General features: G+C 42.7%; 1 protein-coding gene across 1 annotated transcript in view; it reads left to right on the top strand.

Annotated features, from left to right (window-relative positions):
- The window catches only part of LOC135097481 (uncharacterized), a 25,069-nt gene extending 5,908 nt beyond the window's left edge, over positions 1 to 19,161 (top strand). Inside the window, exons 2-4 of the mRNA XM_063999428.1 lie at positions 12,917 to 13,186; positions 14,086 to 14,493; positions 17,193 to 19,161. Coding sequence (XP_063855498.1) covers positions 12,917 to 13,186; positions 14,086 to 14,493; positions 17,193 to 19,109 — 2,595 coding nt within the window. The 3' untranslated portion in view covers positions 19,110 to 19,161. The remainder of the gene's footprint in view (positions 1 to 12,916; positions 13,187 to 14,085; positions 14,494 to 17,192) is intronic.
- The last annotated feature ends 1,892 nt before the right edge of the window (positions 19,162 to 21,053 follow it).

Here is a 21,053-nt window from a genome sequence, read left to right on the forward strand (position 1 = left end):
TAATTCACAGGGAGACCAGCAAAGCAAAGTACACAACTCACATCGTCCCAACACTTGAAAAAATGAGCACGATGTGATTGTTTAAACGATCGGCTGTTTAGTCCTGCTCCTGACGACAAGTCTTGAGCCGCGTGCTGACTGGTGACAGTGTGGAGGGGCTGGGAGGTGAACGCGACGTGTTCTCCGAGCCGAGCTCTGCTACCGGCCCCAAGAGACTCTCTGAAGGGTTTTAACCTAAGCTAACCTACCCTAAGCCACCTATCCTAAGTAGGCATAACCTAACCTAACCAACCCACGCCTGAGGAGGATAAATTGCTACAGTACGACCAAACCGCAAACTACAAAACTGATGTCCGTTATTGATTGTTTACGTTATGGACGATTTTGAGCACAAATCACGGAGGAATTACATCACTCTGCCTCTTCTCCTCTCGTCCCCCAGTGACCTTGGGGACTCGTCGGGATGCGGGGTTTATGGGCGGGGAACGCGGAAGTGCTCGTGTTTTGTACTTGAATGGAGGCGAGAGCTTAAAATAAGGCAATCCTAACCTGACCTGACCTGACCTGACCTATCCTAACATAACCTGATCTAACCTAACCTAACCATTTTCCACTTCCTGGCAAACCTTTAGCCATGAACACAAGTGCATGGTTTGCCTGCTTCAGTCTCTTGCCACGGTCTCCAAAATCCTTCGTACCAATGATGGAATCAGAGGCCGGGTCAAAATGGAGAGATTCTCTGATGATCACTGCATCAAATGCATGCCACAGAGTCTCTTCCTTCGACGTGGTATCTGCTCTCTTCCTTTGGACTGTCAGAGTTTGTTTGCTCCAGCCTGCTTGGATGGAAGTTTGCCTTACCCAAAGTTGAAGATTGGAACTGCTGGGGAGTGAAAAAGTAAAGCTTTAAAACCTACACGCCTTAGGACTATGGTAACGCAAGGCCAGAGCAAACCTCCTCCCTTGTCCCCCATATCTTCTGCCCTTCTTATTTCCTAAGCCATTAATTACCTGTCCTCTGATAAACTCCTGCACTTCAGGGCTTGCATATGGAGAAATGGAGTTTTCAGCTGCTGTGGACTCTTCAGGGTCTGCTACCTCAATCTCTTCACTTGCTTTCTGAGCTTGCTGATGATGTTCTGCAGCAACCTGATTTTTCTACATCCTGAAAACATTTCATAAATATTTCAGCTGTTTTATTGATAATTATCATAACTTCAAAAACTCCAATTTGTCTTTCATATACCAGATTCACATTTGTAGCTGCCTCTGGAAAGTGGTGTTTCTACACAAAACAAAACAAAGGTGTGGTGGTGTCTGGACTGCTGCCACAAGCTGCTGCTCAGTGATGGGGGCACTGTGCGGGCATCTGACAAGGGACGCCACCTGGTGGACGGGCAATGCGTCAGTCACGGTGGCTTTCAAGTGTGTACATTCACACGTTGTACACTTGCCTCGGGAGAGCCCACACTGTCACCTGACTGTTGAAGGCTTTATGAGAGACCCCAGTTTTCATCTAGCCTGGCTAGTTGCAGCTGCAAGTAATGGCTCAACATTGCCTCAAACTACCAGGTATTTTGTCTCTGGCGACAGAAGCCTGCATTCCAACCACTAGCACATTTACATGGGTGTGACAGACACAAATTTGTGATGTGTGCACCATCTGCAGGCAAAGTGTCTCATGGAAGCGACACCAGTGTCACCATTTGTAGGAACAGGACAAACCATGATTTACTTAATAAAAAATAAATGTAATGACAACACAAATTCATAAGAAACTCTACTGTTACCAATATAGTAATAAGCAAAAGTTACTCGAAGAGACATACTGCATTAAACAACAAATGAAAATATATATCAAGGCATTCTGCATGAATGAACCTTTGTCACACAAACACCTACACACACACATACACACACACACCGTGTGGCGCACGCCTTGAGCAGACGTGTTGTGAGAGGGCTCCAGAAGAAATACAGCTTTGCCAGATAGAAGTTGGAAGAAACACAAACTCCAGAGTCTAAGGTATGGAGCTATGCTACATGTACTGTCCCGCCCTGTATTCGGAAAAAAATAAATAGATAAACAAGAGAAATGACAGAGGGTGGTGGTGCCGGAGCGACAGGTGGAACAGCTAATGAGCGTAAACAAATAGCCGACGAAGACGAAGACGGAATGGAGAGATGGTCAGAAGAAGTACATAATAGTCCAGGTATGAAGGACTTCCAAGGCTTTAGACCAGAAGAAACAGAAATGTCAAGAACGACCGTATTTAGAAAGTGTCTGATGCTCGAGAAAACTGTGCATGAATTGACGGTTAGAGTAGCTTCTCTAGAAAGAGAAAATTGCGATTTAAGGAAAAGCTGTGGCAGTTATGCGGAGAAAGTTAAGGACTGTGTTAAGACAGTAAGTGTAAATACACAAAACATCAACGAAATTAATAAAAGGCAACAGGATTTGACAAAAAAACAGGAAGAGGAGAAGGTGAATATCAAAGACATTATGGAAATGCAGTTAAAGGAAGAGATGAAAAAATCTGTGGTGAAAGTAATCAAGCAAAAGGAGAAGTTAGTTAGAGACACAGTAGAAAAAAAAAAAGTGTGGGGTAGTGTTTGATATCAAGAATGAAGTGAAACCTATCAAATAAAGAGAGAAATTTGATAAAGAGTCAGTCAAGAAAGTGATTAGTCAAGCTGTTGAGGAAAGTGACAGCACAGTGGAAGAGACTGAAGTGACAAGGATTGGCAAATATATGTGCAAGGAGGTAACAGGCCAATCAAAGTTAGGTTTAGGTTCTAAACTGCAACCGAAACAGTTCTGTGTAGTGCCTGGAAACTGTAAAAAAAAAAAAAAAAGACGACTTCAAACAAATATGGATAAGAAGAGACTTAAGTGAAGAGGAAAGAAAGAAAATGAACGATATGTTAAATCAGGCAAAGGCAAAAAATGGGGAACGAACCGAAGAAGAAAAAAGAAATTCTACTGGAAAGCAGTAGACATGAAACTAAAGAAGTGGTTTGCAGGAAACAGGGAGAGGCGTTGAAAGAGCTAAAAGTGGCATACACTTGTGTCAATGGGATATTATCAACACAAGAAGAGTTAAATGGTTTCCTAAGAGAAAATAAGCCTGACATTATGGGAGTTACTGAATATAAATTAAGTGATGAAGTTACTGCAGTTAATATTGATGAAGTACAACATGTGGATGAAGAATAGAAAAAATAAACAGGGTGGTGGAGTAATGATGTTGACAAGGAAAGAGCTACAAGTGAAAGAAGTGTTCTTTGAAGAATGACACGAGGAAATTATTGAAGTGAAGGTGAAACGGGCAGTAAATGGTCTAAGGACCTTTGTTGTGTTATATGTCCCACCTAAGACAAGCTCATGGGATTTAGATAATAATACTCTACCTCAATACACAAGAGACTGTTTGAATAAAATAATGAGTAAGAATGACAGGCTAGTACTGCTGGGATACTCGAACTGCAAGGAAGTTTGTTGGGAAGATTTGACAACCACGTAAGGGGTCACGTCACAGGGATGCAGACTCTTGACACTGGCAAAGAAAAACACACTTACCCACTGGGTTAGAGAAAATACAAGATACAGAGAAAATGAAGAACCACCAAGATTAGATTTAGTGTTTACAAAAGAACCAGAAATTGTTGATAATATGGAATACAAACGTCCAACAGGAAAAGTGACCACGTGGTAACAGAACTAAACTTAAAATAATTTAAAGAAGAATTAAGGAGAAGAAACCACAGGATTGGAAGATTCAGTCGTAAGAAAGGAAAATTTGATCAGCTTAAGAAATACTTTCAAGAAACTGACTGGAATAAGTTTAAAGAAGTAAGGAGAGTGGAAAGTAAATGGAAAGAATTTGTTGAAATATATAATGAAGGAGCGCAAAGATATATATATATACTAAAAGTAAGAGGAAGAGAAGTTGGACATAAGGACTGATTTAATAGGAGATGTGAAATGTCAAAAAAAAAAGAAAGAGATACTGCTACGAAGAAATGGAAGAGAGGAAGAAGACAAAATTTGTGGGCAGGGTACAAGACAAAGAGAAACGAACAGGCGAAGATACGAAGAGAAGGGCGTAGAAAATACGAGATAGATATAACAGACAAATGCAAAGACCAACCAAAACTGTTCTACAGACATATCAACAATAAAGCACAATGAAAGGAAATAATTGAAAAAAAAATAGAAGTAGATGGCAAAGAATATGAAGAGATTGAGGATGTGGCGGCCTTTCAGTCAGTCTTCGCCAATGAAAGCGAGTTTATAATACAAGACGGTGAAGATGCAGCAGTTAACTCTCTTCAAGAAATTAATGTAGCTATCAGTGTAATACATAAAATGATGCAGATGTTAGAAGAAGATAGAACACAGGGACCAGATGGTGTATCAAACTGGGTTTTAAAGGAATGCAATAGTCAGTTGGCAGACATAATACATCATATTGCAGAGCATTCATTACAAGAGAGCAAGGTACCACGTGACTGGAAAAAGGCTGATATTGCACCAATATTTAAAAGGGGGTGTAAAAAAGACCCTCTGAATGAGACCAGTATCATTAACATCAGTTGTGGCAAAAAATATGTGAATGAATTGTAAAAGATGGATGGATGAATTTTTTTGGAAAAAAAAAAAAACGGCATGATAACACGTACGAGTAATTTGATTTGATTTTACTGGAGAATGATTAACACAGTACAGGAACATAATTGAAGGGTAGATGGTATCTACCTGGATTTGAAAAAGGCCTTTGACAAGGTGCCACATAAGAGACTCCTGTGGAGGATAAAGAATACTGGTGGAGTGAAAGGGGGACTCTTGAAGTGGATGGAAGACTTCCTAAGCAATAGATAAATGAGAGCAGTTATTAGAGATCAAAAGTCATCTTGGAGAAAAGTAGCAAGTGGAGTACCTCAAGACTCTGTACTGGCTCCAGTCATGTTTACTGTGTACATTGATGATATGACAGAAGGCATCAACAGCCATATGAGTTTATTTGTGGATGATGCCAAACTGATAAAAAAAATAGAAACGGAGGAAGATCAGAAAGCTTTACGACAAGATTTGAACCGGACTTAAAACAAAAAAAAATGAACTGTAAATGGGAAATTAATTTTAATGCAAAGAAATGTAGCTGATAGGAATCTGGGAAGAGTAAAAAAGACCATCTGGTGATTACAAGTTGGGAAATGACTATATTGGAAAAGAATAAAAGAAAAAGAAATGATTTGTCCGAAGTTGGGATGTGCAGCTGCAGTGTGGTCAACAAGTGTCAAGAAACATATCAGGAAACAAAGAGCAGCAACAAAGATGATCCCAAACTTAAGTGAAGAGGCATACGAAATGACACTAGAAAAACTAAACCTTCCAACTCTGGAACAAAGAAGGCAGAGGTGAGACTTAATTACGACATACAGACTAATGGAGGGACCGGAAAAGCCAGACAGCAATGTCAATGTGACGGGGGATGCGAGACACACTAGAGGACGCGGGAAGAAGCTGAAAAAGGAAATTTGTAGAAGAGGTATAAAAAATTTGAAAAAAAAAAGTTTTCCAGGAAGAGTAGTTGATACATGGAACTGTCTAAATAAGGATGTGCTACAAGCAAGAACTATTCATAATTTTAAGGCCAAGTTAGACAATAACAGATACAGATACAGATAACAGGTACAGAGCGTGGCTCTTTTCCCGCACGACACAGCTAAGTAATCACGACTAGGTAATCACGCACACAGCTGTTCGAACGCTGGTGCTAGAGCTCCTGGAGACGCACGCGCTGCCGGCTCCTGACAAAACGACGAGGCCTAGTAATGTATATACAAGGGTGAGGGGGGCGAGAGAGTGTCCTGTCTCCAATTTTAATACACAAAGGAGTATTTTGAGGCTGAAAAAAATGGAAGGAAAGAAAGATCTAGGTGGCACCACCGGTCGTGATGTGCTTGTAAACAAACCGAGTGAGGAGGTGAGACAGAGGGTGCATTGTATTGAAACCCCTGTGGGTTTGAGAGACTTGATGGAGGCAAGTGGAGAAAGGGATTTTTTGGGGATTCAGAGAAGAGAAAGGAAATGTGAGGACAACCAGCGTAGAGAGAGAAATAAGGTGCATGAAGGAACTGATCTCTGGCATTCTGGAAAAGCAGGACAAGAAATGGTGAAGAAATGTTACGGTTAGCTATGGTGAATACAATGGACCGATGGGTGGAGGAATTTACAAGATACAGAGGGGAGGAGGAACCATCTATGCCAGACCTGGTGTTTACATAAAAACCGGAGCCCAATTAAACACTTAAGCCCAATGGGAAAAAAGTGTCAATGGATGAGAGACTACTTAAAGGATAGAGAAATGAGAACTGTGATCAGGGACACCTGTTCAAGATGGAGTAATGTAACAAGCGGAATACCACAGGGGTCAGTGTTAGCACCCGTTATGTTCCAAATATACATCAGTGATATGCAGGAATATTTGACCAGTTATTTTAATCTGCTTGCTGGTGATGCAAAATTGTTAAGAGTAACAAAGAGCCATGCTGATTGTATGCAGCTGCAGAGATATTGATAAGATTTATGGGTGGAGCAAAAAGTGGAAATTGGAATTGAATGCTAACAAATGCCATATAAAGGAACTGGGAAAGAGTAAAGGAAGACCTACATGGAATTATAAAAAGGGGGAGGAGGTAATAATGAAGAGCAAGGAGGAGAAATACCTAGGAGTGGTTATTCAAGATACCCTGATCCCTGAACGGCGTACAAGTGAGATACCTGGCTTGATGTACAGGATATTAACAAATGTTAGGGTGGCATTTCATTACATGGACAAGACTAGGATGAAAAAAAATTATAGCCACTATGCTACGTCCCAGGCTGGAACGTGCAGCAGTGATGTGTTCTCAACATATGAAGAAGGACATGAAGAAGTTGGGAAGAATTCAGTGGGCAGCTACAAGGATGGTACCGGAGCTGAAAGAAAAGACCTAACGTACAGAGAAAAGCTGAAAGAAATGTGACTGCCAACTTTGCAAGTTAGAAGAGAAAGAGGAGATCTAACAACTATGTATAAAACAGTTAACCGCACTGAGAAGATAGATAAACAGGACCTGGTGATGCTGAAAGAAGACGAAGCTGGACGGACGAGAGGCACTCAAAGAAGATCAGGAAGAGTCAGTGTTTGAGCGACATCAAGAAGTACAGTTTTCCACACAGAACTGTGGATATCTGGAACAGCCTAAATGAAGAGGTTGTTACAACACCAAACGTGGATAAATTTAAGGAAATGCTGGATAAATATAGATATGGAGATATGACACTATGAGCCCTGCTGGAACCCTGCAATATGCAACTAGGTAAATACACACACACACACACACACACACACACACACACACACACACACACACACACACACACTGATATGGCGTTGGCCTTCACCGCACAAGACAGGTGAAAAATTAATGTAAGAAAGAATATGGCACAAACTAAGACATTACCTTGTGCGGCGTCCCAGCAAACATGTGGTGGAAGGTCCGGGATGATCGTGTCATCACTCGTTTTCAACCGTCCAAAATTTGACCCGTAAACAACTGCACAAATAACCAGGTAGTAAACATCACATGGTGGTATTGCAAACATTTTGTAATTTTAGCATCATACAATAATAACTTGATATAATACAATTAATTTCTCCCCATAATGTGGAAGCTGTAGTTGCGAAGTGTCCGTGACCACTCGGGCATCAATCCTGGATGCTTCATGTTCTACTGGGGACAAAATTAAAACATGAACCTTAGAAAATAAAAAAAAAGGAAGATAAAATAAATAACTATCTGTACAAATATAACATGTAAATATGCAGCAAGGGAAATGTGGGATGAGATGTTCCAAGTTATTTGATGTTTACAGTATGTGCTCACAATTCTGTTTGCACTGTTCATTTGAAGGAAAACAGTTATTAAACAACTATTTATGGGAAGGAATATGGCACATACTAATAAATAATAAACAATTAAGGTGTGTGTATATACAAATCTATGCACCTTCAAATGTCCCACTGCTGTGACCACCGTGGCTGTCGTGTACAGGACTGCCACCTCAAGGACTGCCACCTATGCACCTTCAAGTAACCCACTGCTGTGATCACCGTGGCTGTCGTGTACAGGACTGCCACCTCAAGGACTGCCACCTATGCACCTTCAAGTAACCCACTGCTGTGATCACCGTGGCTGTCGTGTACAGGACTGCCACCTCAAGGACTGCCACCTATGCACCTTCAAGTAACCCACTGCTGTGATCACCGTGGCTGTCGTGTACAGGACTGCCACCTCAAGGACTGCCACCTATGCACCTTCAAGTAACCCACTGCTGTGACCACCGTGGCTGTCGTGTACAAGACTGCCACCTCAAGGACTGCCATCTATGCACCTTCAAGTAACCCACTGCTGTGATCACCGTGGCTGTCGTGTACAGGACTGCCACCTCAAGGACTGCCACCTATGCACCTTCAAGTGTCCCACTGCTGTGATCACCGTGGCTGTCGTGTACAGGACTGCCACCTCAAGGACTGCCATCTATGCACCTTCAAGTGTCCCACTGATGTGATCACCGTGGCTGTCGTGTACAAGACTGCCACCTCAAGGACTGCCATCTATGCACCTTCAAGTAACCCACTGCTGTGATCACCGTGGCTGTCGTGTACAAGACTGCCACCTCAAGGACTGCCACCTATGCACCTTCAAGTGTCCCACTGATGTGATCACCGTGGCTGTCGTGTACAAGACTGCCACCTCAAGGACTGCCATCTATGCACCTTCAAGTAACCCACTGCTGTGATCACCGTGGCTGTCGTGTACAAGACTGCCACCTCAAGGACTGCCACCTATGCACCTTCAAGTGTCCCACTGATGTGATCACCGTGGCTGTCGTGTACAGGACTGCCACCTCAAGGACTGCCATCTCAGCAAATTCCAATGCACTGAGAGTGACACGCTGAAGAAACCAAAAAATTAAGTAAATAAACAACAATAATAACAAAGCTGTACGACACAAGCTGTGTTGTACGGTTCCATACTTTACTTAAACCGTGAGGCAATATTAAGATGTAGCCAACATTTGATATATATTATTTTACAAATCACAATCTCCGAGCACCGTGCCGTGCTTCACAGTGCCTCAGGAAAGCACCGTCACCAGCGCGCATCCAGACAGTAATGACGGTTAGGTACAACAGTACTCGCCGCATTAACCAAACCAAACCTAACCAACATTCCTAACTAACCTAACCTAACTCAACCAAACAAAGCCTAACCAACCTTCCTAACTTGACTTAACCAAACCAAACCTAGCCAAAAATCCTAACGAACCTAACCTAACTTTGCCAAACAAAACAAAACCAACCTACCTAATTAACCTAACTCAACCAAACCAAACTTAACCAACGAACCTAATTAACATGACCAAACCTAGCTTACCTACCAACCTAACCTAACCTAATCTAACCTAACCAAACCTGACCAACCTAACTTAACCCAAACCAAACTTAGCCTACTTACCTAACTAACCTAACTTTCTAACTAACCTAATCTTAATACGTCGGAAAGAAAGCCAATAAATGTTCAGAAATCGTTGCTGGCGTCACTATGTGACACTCACACACACACACACACACACACATATATATATATATATATATATATATATATATATATATATATGTATATATATATGTTACAGTCAATACCTGAATCCAGACAATTTGTTAAGTGACTTATTTTTTCAGGCAATTTGTGAACTGCCTGGTTAGGTTAGGTTAGGTTAGGTTAGGTTAGGTTAGGTTAGGTTAGGTTAGGTTAGGTTAGGTTAGGTTAGGTTAGGTTAGGTTAGGCAGTTCACAAATTGCCTGAAAAAATAAGTCACTTTACAAATTGTCTGGATTCAGGTATTGACTGTAACATATATATGTATATGCTAGTCTTGATCTTGATCTTGATGGTACAGGTGGCTCAGGATCATTCCTAAGCCAGGCCTTTGGATCGGCAACTCCTGTAGAAGTGGAAAAAAAAAAAGAGAAACGAACAGCATCCACTGTCCTAATTGTTCCTACATCTGGCACGCCACATTCTCTTCAGAAACTTTTCACCGCCTCAATCATCCTTTCATTCGCCTCGCTACACAATCCCAGCAACAACACCATCCATTCCTTTCCTGTCTTCTCCACTCTTTCATTCCCATTATGCCCTAACTCAGTCAGTATCACTTGCATCATCTCATTCCTATCTCTGGCATAATTCACACACTCCACAACCACATGTTCCACCTTCTCATCCTCTCCCATGTCACACATCTGGCACACTTTGCTGCGGACTCAGACCACCTGTAACTCCTTGCATTCAAATCCATACACTGTGGCTGTGCCCTCGCTCGGAAGAGAAGATCACCGGCCAGGCTTCCATCATACCACCTTTCATACCTCGGAGCCCCTTTCTCCTTGTACCATTCCAGGGTCTTCTTTCTTTCCATCTCATTCTTCCATTCATTCAGTCCCACACACTTCACTTCTCTTTCTATTTCATTCTTCCATTTTCTCACATCCCATTCAGCTCCCACTCTGCCTCCTCTTGTTAACACCTATTCACGCTCATTTTGATTCCTCCCAGCTATTCTTAATAGCCCACACAACTTACAATCAATTCCTGTCTGTCATTCTCATGCACCTCTTCCTCCATTTGCTTCCACTTTCATTCCACAGGTACACCTTCCTTGCTATTCTTGTATCATCCATTCTCTCAAGCCTAATCTTGTACCTAAGTGTGGCTTTTGTGAGTTTTTCCCTAAAGGTGCTCCATCCCATATCACCTCTCAAGGCTTCAACTGCTGTGCACCTCGGTGCACTCATTCCCACCATTGCTACTCTATTCTGGCCCACTTCTAACTTATCAATTTCACTTTCATTCCATGCAATCACATCCATACCATACATTATACTTGTTACAGCCACACTCTTCCACACTTCTCTCAACACATCATACTTACTTGCTCTCATCCTTGCCGCGCTTCCCAATCGACATACCCACTGGTTTACCATACTTATCTTTTCATTCTTTGCCTTTGCACACCGACTAGGACTCATCCACATCCCTAAGTACTTGTAATCTTGCTCCTGTTTCAACTCATTCTCTCCAAGTCTCCATACCACATTACTTTCTTCCTCTGACCTATTCACAGTCATTACCTTGCTTTTCTCATTGCTATACCCTACTCCAAAGTCTTTTCCATACCCATCCACAACATCCAACAAACTTTGAAGCTCATCTGACAATTCACTCATAACAACTACGTCATCTGCATACAGAAGCACACACACTTTATCATTCCCCACACTTACCCCTACATTCATTCTTCTCATCCTGGCTGCTAGCTCCTCTGTATACAGACTAAAAAGAGTTTGTGACAATATACAGCCTTGCCTAACTCCTCTCTCACTCTTCACCCAGTCTGTTTATATGTCTCCTAGTCTGTATCTAGCTCTTGTGTCCACATACATACTTTGCACTATGTTAACTATCTTTGCATTTAATCCAATCTTTTCTAAGACTCTACCTAGCTTTTCTCTGTTGACTCTATCATAAACGTTCTCTATATCCAGAAAACCTAGGTACAATTTACCTCCATCCTTCTTTTTCTTCTCAATCATTTCATTCACCACAAACATATTGTCCTCAGCTCTCCTATCCACACGAAAACCATTATATTCTTCACCCAACAAGCACTTCAGCTATCTCAGTCCATTTATACAGTCTCTCATTCAACACTGCACTGAAAACTTTACCTATTGTATTCACTAATGCAATTGGCCTGTAGCTCTTCAACTCATTCTTACTCTTAAATCGTCTCTTATGCAACAGACACACTCGGTTCTCATTCCACTTTCTTGGCACTTTCTCTTCATCCCACACTCGGTTGAATAATTCAGTCATTCTATCTATCACTATCTCCCCACCATTCTTGTAGAGCTCATACAGTATATCATTTGGACCTGCTGCCTTGCCATTCTTCTGCCTTCTCACACACCTCCTCACTTCCTCCCAGCAGATTCTTTCATCCAATTCATCTGCATTCTTCCTTTTCCAGTGTCACACATCCTCCTCTCACACTAAACATTTCACCTACCACACCTACTTCTTCCCAGAACCCTTTGATTGCCTCCCAGATTCCCTCTTTCTCTGTTATAACTACACCATCCACTTTCAGACTCTCCACACAAACACTGCCTCACATATTCTCACTTCTCATGAACTTGTACCATTCACATCCACCTTCCATACCTTTCTCCCTTAATGACTGAATCACAATCCTTTCACTCTTCACTTTAGCATTCATTATTATTCCTCTTGTCAACCGCTGCTGCTTCACATACATTGCCCATGCATTCTGATACTCATTCTCTGTCTTACTGCTTTCATACCTCTTTTTCCTTAGCCATCTAGACTACACTGTCTATTCATTCTCTTTCGCTCCTTCCTAGTCGCTCTGATTTCATCATTCCACTATGGTTTACATACATTCTTTCTTCTACCTACTCTCACAAACCCTATCTGTTTTTGAGCAGCACCCCTCACGTTTCTCATTCAGATGTTCCACGTCATGCACACTTTCGTCATCCTTCAGTTTTTGACTACCGCTTCGGATCCTGCTCGGGGACCGGCATCTCAGTGATCTTTTTTTTTTTTTTCCTGGATTTTTGTCACCCTTGGCCTGTGTTCCCACTACATAAAAAATGAAAAAGCATAGACACACACACAGGCCATAACAATGCACACTGACACATCGCCACAGCCACCAGTGAACACTTTCATAGCGATACCATCAGCACCATGGTTTCCTTTCTCTCTCCGGCAGAGCGGCAAGCTTCCTGAAGAACTGCATGAGGAGCTGCTCTCAACAGTCAGTCGCTGGGACGACGTGCAGGCGGTGTCCACCCTCCTGTGTAAGGGCGCGCCCATAGAGCTCCTGGGCGGCCTTTCCGTCCTCAGACTGGCTGTCACCACCAACCGCATACACACCGTCAGCCTGCTGCTGGCTAGCGGTGCACCGCTGCCTGCCAGCCTGCTGCAAGAGGCTTGGCAGAGCCCCGACGTGACTCACAGGGTGCTGGCCTTCCTCACCACCGTGAGTACCTTCCCTTCCCTGTCTCACAGAACTACCTCACTGTAAAGGTGAAGACGAGCACTTGTACTGGACCCAAGTGTCAGCGGAGGTCCTTTGTAGAGTGGAAAGTGTTTGAACAACTTGGGTAAGTTAAAGGTCTGTTGGTTGTAGAGGACGAACCTTTGTGTTTCAGTACCGTCAGTTTCAGGTTTTAGTGCTGCACATGACAGACCTGCAACGCACCAAAGCTGTCCAACATTAGAGATCATGCCACAGAATCTTGTCATTTCATAAAAGAACACTTCAGTGTATTGTTTAGAACAAGCAATGAAGTAGATCTCATAATAGTTGAATCCATGTTAATTCATCAGTATAATCCTAAAAGTATTTGTAATAATGATGATTATAATTCATCATTATAATCCTAAAAGTAATTGTAATAATGCTTGTCAAACCTAATATTTGATTATAATTCATCATTATAATGCTAAAAGTAATTGTAATAATGCTTGTTAAACCTAATATTTCATTATAATTCTTCATTATAATGCTAAAAGTAATTGTAATAATGCTTGTTAAACCTAATATTTCATTATATTTCATCATTATAATCCTAAAAATAATTGTAATAATGCTTGTTAAACCTAATATTTGATTATATTTCATCATTATAATCCTAAAAGTAATTGTAATAATGCTTGTCAAACGTAATATTTAGAATATTTTTTTTTTTATTTTTCATTTTTTTTTCGGACAAGGTAAGATTGTATTTGTACATACACTTTTAGATTTGTGACACTTAATGACACTTCTGCATAGCTGCCTTACCTCTCTCTCTCTCTCTCTCTCTCTCTCTCTCTCTCTCTCTCTCTCTCTGCGCACAGTGCTTACCTGATGTCGTGACCATCCTTTCCTCACAGGCCTACTGCTGCCGGCTGCGTGCAGAGCAGCGTCGCCTGGAAAAGGTTAGCAGCGCCCTTGTCGAGGGCATCGACAATCTATTGACAACCATCGAGGGAAATACTCCCTGGCAGGCAGCCTGGCCATGGGGAAAGGAGACTGACCGGCCAGCACTGAGCGACCTCCTGGCAAAGGCAGCGGCTGCCAACTGCCCCGTGACTGCCGCCTTCCTGCATAGGGCGGGAGGGTGGACAGTCTTTAATGGAGCCTCTGGTGGCACTGCCCTCCACTCTGCCCTGGAGGCTGGCCACAAAGGCATGTCCGAGCTGCTGATCAGGGACCTTGGGGGCTGCCCGTACGTGCCGGACACACATGGTCGCCTTCCAGTGCACATGATGCCTGACAAGGAGCAACAGACTCTGGAGCAGGTGAGGCTGTTTGTCTGTGTACTCTTTTGGATGGCGGCATGAACTCACTTCACCAGCTGATGAAAACTTCAGCACCTGTCGCGCTTATTTTGTCTGCTACGCCTCCTTGGTCACACTCCTGTAATAATCCTGACACACGCATACACTATATGGAATTTGTCACCTAAGAAAATATTGGAAAATATTGAAATAACATTACCGTTTCCATCAGAGTGCTGGATTTAGTTAGGCTAGGTTTAGCTAAATATTTAGTTCATTAAGTTCATTGCTAATTCTTTCGTTGCATAGATTATGATTTAAAAAAAAATCATAATTTCACCCAGAAATAAAGTAACTGTTTTGTAAATAGTAAGCTAGGATGATTTATGTTAAACCCGAAATATATCTATGTAACAAATGTGTGTACAGCAACGAGGGACAGAGAAAAATATGACTCATTAAGTGGCTGGCTGGCACAGGAGTTTGATGAATGTCAGACAAACATTCAAAGGGAGAAATTTAAGTCACAAGATATCACCATAGTAATGAATATGGCGTGCTGAAGGCACGGGTGATGTATTTTCACACCTTTCTCCTTTTTAGTGCTGGCGTGGTTAATTCTTTCGCCAAGAACTGACTCGTTTTATCTAATGAGGCCGCTCCGACATACCAGCGTTACCGAATCAGCGCTTTTCGTTTTGTTATGATAGTCACCAGGTTGGGGATTACCGAAGCCATGAAAACACCAGCTGTGAAAGTGGCTCGAGATGTCACCAGGCTGGTAAGACTTTCATTTGGGAATGTTACCAAGCGATTGGGAAATTGGCCCTTGGGTATTTCTCCCTTGTCCAATGAGTCCCTCAATACCGCAGCAACGGCTCGCTAAGCTCACCCGTGCACTCCTGCAGTGCTCTAGGAAGATGTCATCTGGCCCTGGGACCAGATGACATCTTCCTAGGGGTTTATCTATCTGTTTAATGATGCTGTCCTTGCTTATGGTGATATAAATAGATGGGGGAATTGAGTTTTTGTGTCATTGAACAATACTAAGTTTGCTTTGACTCAGAAAATTCAGAGACGAGAAACCCCTCCCATAGATGACACGTGTCATAACGCTTCAAAAGTGTGTGGAATATTGTACAAGACAAGACATTATTTAACAATAAAGTCACTTATTAGTGTGTGTTGTGTCATATGCTGTACTCCTCTGCTTTGCTGTGTTCCCATCTGGGTCAGCACATGGCCGTCATTTATCAAAAAGTTATCATGATAAAAATAAATAAATAAATAAATCAGAGGTATGCTTTCCCTGGAAAAATTCTAGTCCACAGCTAAAGTTGCTTCATTAATGACATTGTTTAATTTCTCATCTATACACAAATCACTTTCATTGTTCTTAATTTATAAAACTCTCACAAAGCACACAGGAAATGAAATGCTTCAGTTACTGGATAGTGTTCACCAAAGTAGAAGCATCAACATGGATTTTATGGAGCCACAGCTTCGAGCATCTCCTTACCAAAACAGCACACTGTGTTTTAAACCAAACGTTTTCAATAGTCTACCTTTGCACAACAAACTTCTAATTCATATTATGAATATTATGCAGCTCAATTATGGTATTTTATTCTATAACTTACTATTTGATTCTATTAGTTGACCAATTAATCTACTTGTATTTTTTAGTCTTCTTTACTAAACAACTCTAATCAGGCAGACAAATGCTAATATACATATGTAATCCTGGATTTCTGTAACATATCTATGTGTACGCAGCAATAAAGGGTTTTTTTTTTTTTATGTAGGAAGGACACTTGCCAAGGGCAACAAAAATCTAATAAAAAAAAATGCCCACTGAAATGCCAGTCCCATAAAAGGGTCAAAGCAGTGGTCAAAAATTGCTGAATAAGTGTCTTGAAACCTCCCTCTTGAAGGAATTCAAGTCATAGGAAGGTGGAAATACAGGAGCAGGCGGTGAGAAAGAGGCTGAAGACAGTCAGTTAGAGGAGAGGAGTTGATGAGACGAAAAGCTTTTGATTCCACCCTGTCTAGAAGAGCAGTATGAATGGAACCCCTCCAGACATGTGAAGCATACTCCATACATGGACGGATAAGGCCCTTGTACAGAGTTAGCAGCTGGGGGGGTGAGAAAAACTGGCGGAGACGTCTTAGAACACCTAACTTCATAGAAGCTGTTTTAGCTAGAAATGAGATGTGAAGTTTCCAGTTCAGATTATAAGTAAAGGACAGACCGAGGATGTTCAGTGTAGAAGAGGGGGACAGTTGAGTGTCATTGAAGAAGAGGGGATAGTTGTCTGGAAGGTTGTGTCGAGTTGATAGATGGAGGAATTGAGTTTTTGAGGCATTGAACAATACCAAGTTTGCTCTGCCCCAATCAGAAATTTTAGAAAGATCAGAAGTCAAGCGTTCTGTGGCTTCCCTGCGTGATATGTTTACCTCCTGAAGGGTTGGACGTCTATGAAAAGACGTGAAAAAGTGCAGGGTGGTATCATCAGCGGGCATCATGACGAGGCTGGCAGGTAGTTCTCAGGACGGGTGTAAGCTTTACGCCCCTGACGAATTTGATATAAACCTCGTGATTCACAAGGATGACGTAGGAATAACTGTTAGCGAGAGAGAGAAGGAGGAAGCCACGCTGAAGGGCAGGTTACAGATTTACTTGTTCATATATTCACCGCTCTCTTTCTCTTTGCACACAGAAGCTCTTTATGGCAGAGCGTGAAAAACTGAAGGATATGGAGCTTCGCTTGAAGGCAGATCACGAGAAGACCGCAGCACGGACAGCGCTGTGTATACAGGAGGATCTTTTTGAGAGCCACAAGAAGGGCGAGGATACGAATGTCTCCTCACCTGATGGCCACACCACCCTGCTACTGGCCTCGCGCAAAGGTCTCCTGCAGCTGACTCATCTTATACTGCAAGAGGGTCACTTGCCCGTGGACGAGGTGCTGGACCACACCTGCAGCACCACCGCCCTCCACCAGGCGGCCTCGCACGGCCAGGACGGCTGCGTGGCGCTGCTGCTGAGCGCTGGCGCCAACCCACAGCAGCGTGACACGTATGGCCAGACGCCCCTACACCTGGCCGCCATGTTTGGCCACAAAAGTACTTTTGAACTCCTGGCACATCAAGTGACGCAGGACCCTCCTTGCCGTGCGGGCACCACGGGCACACTGGTGAGAGAAAATTTTAAATTTTTTGAAAATATGTTTAATAAGTGTGAGGATATAAATTTATTACACCCAATCGACCGACGTGACCCCGAAAGTGTCATAAGAAATCTCGTGAGATCCATAGGCCTGCAAGAGCTGCAGGAGGAGGCTCAGCGGGTGGCTGTGGACCTATCAAAGGGCGAGGCCCTTGAGGTAAAGGAGGCGGTCATGGCAGAAATAAGCATAATCATAAATAAGGTATCAGCCGCTGATGCCACGTACCGCGGCGACCTGAGGCTGGTGGGCAGTTCTCAGGACGGGTGTAAGCTTTACGCCCCTGACGAATTTGATATAAACCTCGTGATGCACAAGGATGACGTAGGAATAACTGTTAGCGAGAGAGGGAAGGAGGAAGCCACGCTGAAGGGCAGGTTACAGATTTCTGTGAAGACTGACAATCCCCACCTTGAGGGTAATAGATTTATGGCCAGTTTGTACGAGGAGGTGCACCGTTGCCTCATTGGCCACACCCTACAGGACAAAAGACTGAGCCTAGTGCCGCCGGGCCTGACCAGCACGCAAGTGGGCGTGGGACTCTCTCTGGCCTGGCAGGGGCGAGAGTATCCACTGTTGCTGGTCGGCGTGGACCTGGTGCCAGTGCTTGAGGTGCCATGGCTGGAGCAAGTTTTCAGACCGTTCCTCACTCCTGAGGACACCACCACCATGCAGCTCAGTAATGCTGCTGAGGGAACATGGCGCTGCAGCTTTGCCTTGACAGAGGCTGAGGTGCTGGGGACGTTGACACCCGCAGAGCGCCAGGTGCAGCTGATGGGAAAAGTACTTCTTTCCCGCCTCAAGCCCGAGCGCTGGATGCCTCGGCACAAAAAGAGCTTTTTCAAATGGTTCGCCACACGGGAGTGGAACATCGCGGTGCCAAGCGGGTTCTGTTTCAAGAACGCCTTCCTGCGGTGGCTGGAGCACAGGTGGTCGAGGGAGGTAGAGCTTGGGGCTGGGCAGGAGCACGACCATACCAAGGAGTTGGGGGCTGGACAGGAGGAGGGCCACACCAATGAGTTGGGGGCTGGACAGGAGGGGGACCACGCCAAGGAGTTGGGGGCTGGACAGAAGGAGGACCATGACAAGGAGTTAGGGGGTGAACAGAAGGGGGACCATGCCAAGGGGTTGGAACTGGGGCGGGAGGGGGACCCCGCCAGATGGCTGGTGGAGGTGTTCAGATTGATGTGTGCGAACCCAGATGAGTCACGAGAGCACCTGACAACGCAAAACAGCTCTGCCTACTTTGGAGGAGACTGTGAGGGGCGGAAGCCTGGGGACGGGGCGCCCATCATCGTGCAGTGCCTGGAGGAGGGTTTGGAAAAGTTGTGCTCTGGCTTGGCCTCTGCCAAGGCTCGGCCAGGCCACGGCGACGAAAGTATTAGATGTAGAAGATGCAGACCCTTGTAATCATTAGCTGTGAGCTGCGCCACGCGTCGTAAGACCCACCCCCACCCACATATTCACACACACACACACACACACACACACACATTATTATTTTTATTATTATTATATGTTTATTGACCACAGCAACAATGTACAAATAGAAATCTGATTAATAAATATTAATTTTTAAGACAATTCACAACCACTGTAGTCCATAAAAATAACTGATAGTAAAAGAAAACTAAAATTAGAACTAAAAACTAAAACAGAAGCATTAAACTAATGTAGATAAAACTGTAAAACGTACACTGATCTCAAATCTTAAACAATATTAAAGATGAAATCTAATACAACTAACACGAAAAAAAAAAAAAAAAAAAAAAAAAAAAAAAAAAAAAAAAAAAAAAAATTTACAATAACAAACAAAACTTAAAAGGATTATTTAGAAGAATATATAAGAAAGAGACCATAGGCAATATCAAAAGACACTATTACAAACGCGTGCAATAAAGACATCCTTCAATAAAAGACACAAATTGAACATAAAAAAGTAATAGCTAAAAAAGAACTCAAAACAATGGTAATCAAAACAAACTACCAACATTTCCTCAGAAAATCAACATACTATAAAAGGGTTATAAACACATCATGAAATTTATATATTATACAACGAACTAAAAACAATAATGATAAAAGCAACTATCAATATTTCTTACAAAACAACAACAACGAACTATATTAGGTCTTAAATACATCCAAAATTTTATATATTATACAACATCTTTCATTATTATCATATTTATCTGAGAATAGGTCTTGAATATTAGCAAAGTTATACATTTCTCTCAGATGTTCGGTGAGGATGCAGTGTTGTGTTACATGTGGTTCTGTTTGTATTTCACCACATGGACAAAGTCTTTCTTCTAATGGCAATCTTCCCCGACCCCTTCTGTTCCACCTTCCCACCTCTACTGCGAGGGAATGGGCGGACACACGGAACCTCGTGAACGCAGCTCGATGGTGTTCATTTACATGTGTCTTTCCTTTATATACTGAGTGAACAGAAAGGTCGGGGTTGATTTCTTTATACGTTATACGCTTTGATGAAGTTGAGTGTAAGATACCAACTTTTAACTCCCTGACTCCCTCTTCTATGTCATCGTGTACAACATGTAACAAGTTGTCTATATAAGCTCGAGTCTGGTAATCATGATTCATGGAAATCTTTAAGGACAGTGCAAGTGGGTCATCCTGCATTCTCTGTCTCTCCTTCCACATCTTAGAAAAGAAGTGTCTCTGCCTGCTCCTAACTAATGCCTGTAGAGGTGGATAACCAGTCTCCAGGTAGCAAACATCATTACACGTTGTAAGTCTCACGTCTAGTAAGCATTTAAGTGACCAATTGTAGAGTTTTATAACTGGCCTTAGATCCGCATTCAGCCAGGACTCACAGCCGTATAGAATAGCGGACATTAAACAAGCATCAAAAACGCGTTTTTTTATTTGAAAAGGAATATCATTATTCTTTTTTAAAAATGAAATAAATTTCATAACGTGACCCATCTTAGAATCGGCATGAGCCCTGACTGATGCTGAGACCGATCCATCAGCTGTGAAAGGGGAGCCCAGATATATATAGCGGGTGCACCGTTCAACCACTAACCCGTCAATATGTAGAGACTCGTTGTCCTCTGGAGTGCCGTGTATCACAAAGAATTTCGTCTTAGATGCGTTCACCTTCATTCCGTACTCCTCACAAAATCGTTTCGTGAGCGAAAGCTTCCTAATCATTCTATCACGCGATGTTGACAGCAGCACGGTGTCATCCATGAGTATCAGGACGTGTAACCATTTTAAAAAGCTGTCATCCTCACAGTTTTCTTTCACTAATTTAATCAAATCATTAACATAAATTACAAAAAGTAGGCAGGATGTTGGAGAGCCTTGGCGAACTCCCAGGGTGGT

This window comes from Scylla paramamosain, unplaced genomic scaffold, assembly GCF_035594125.1.
Source record: "Scylla paramamosain isolate STU-SP2022 unplaced genomic scaffold, ASM3559412v1 Contig22, whole genome shotgun sequence".
NCBI lineage: Eukaryota > Metazoa > Arthropoda > Malacostraca > Decapoda > Portunidae > Scylla > Scylla paramamosain.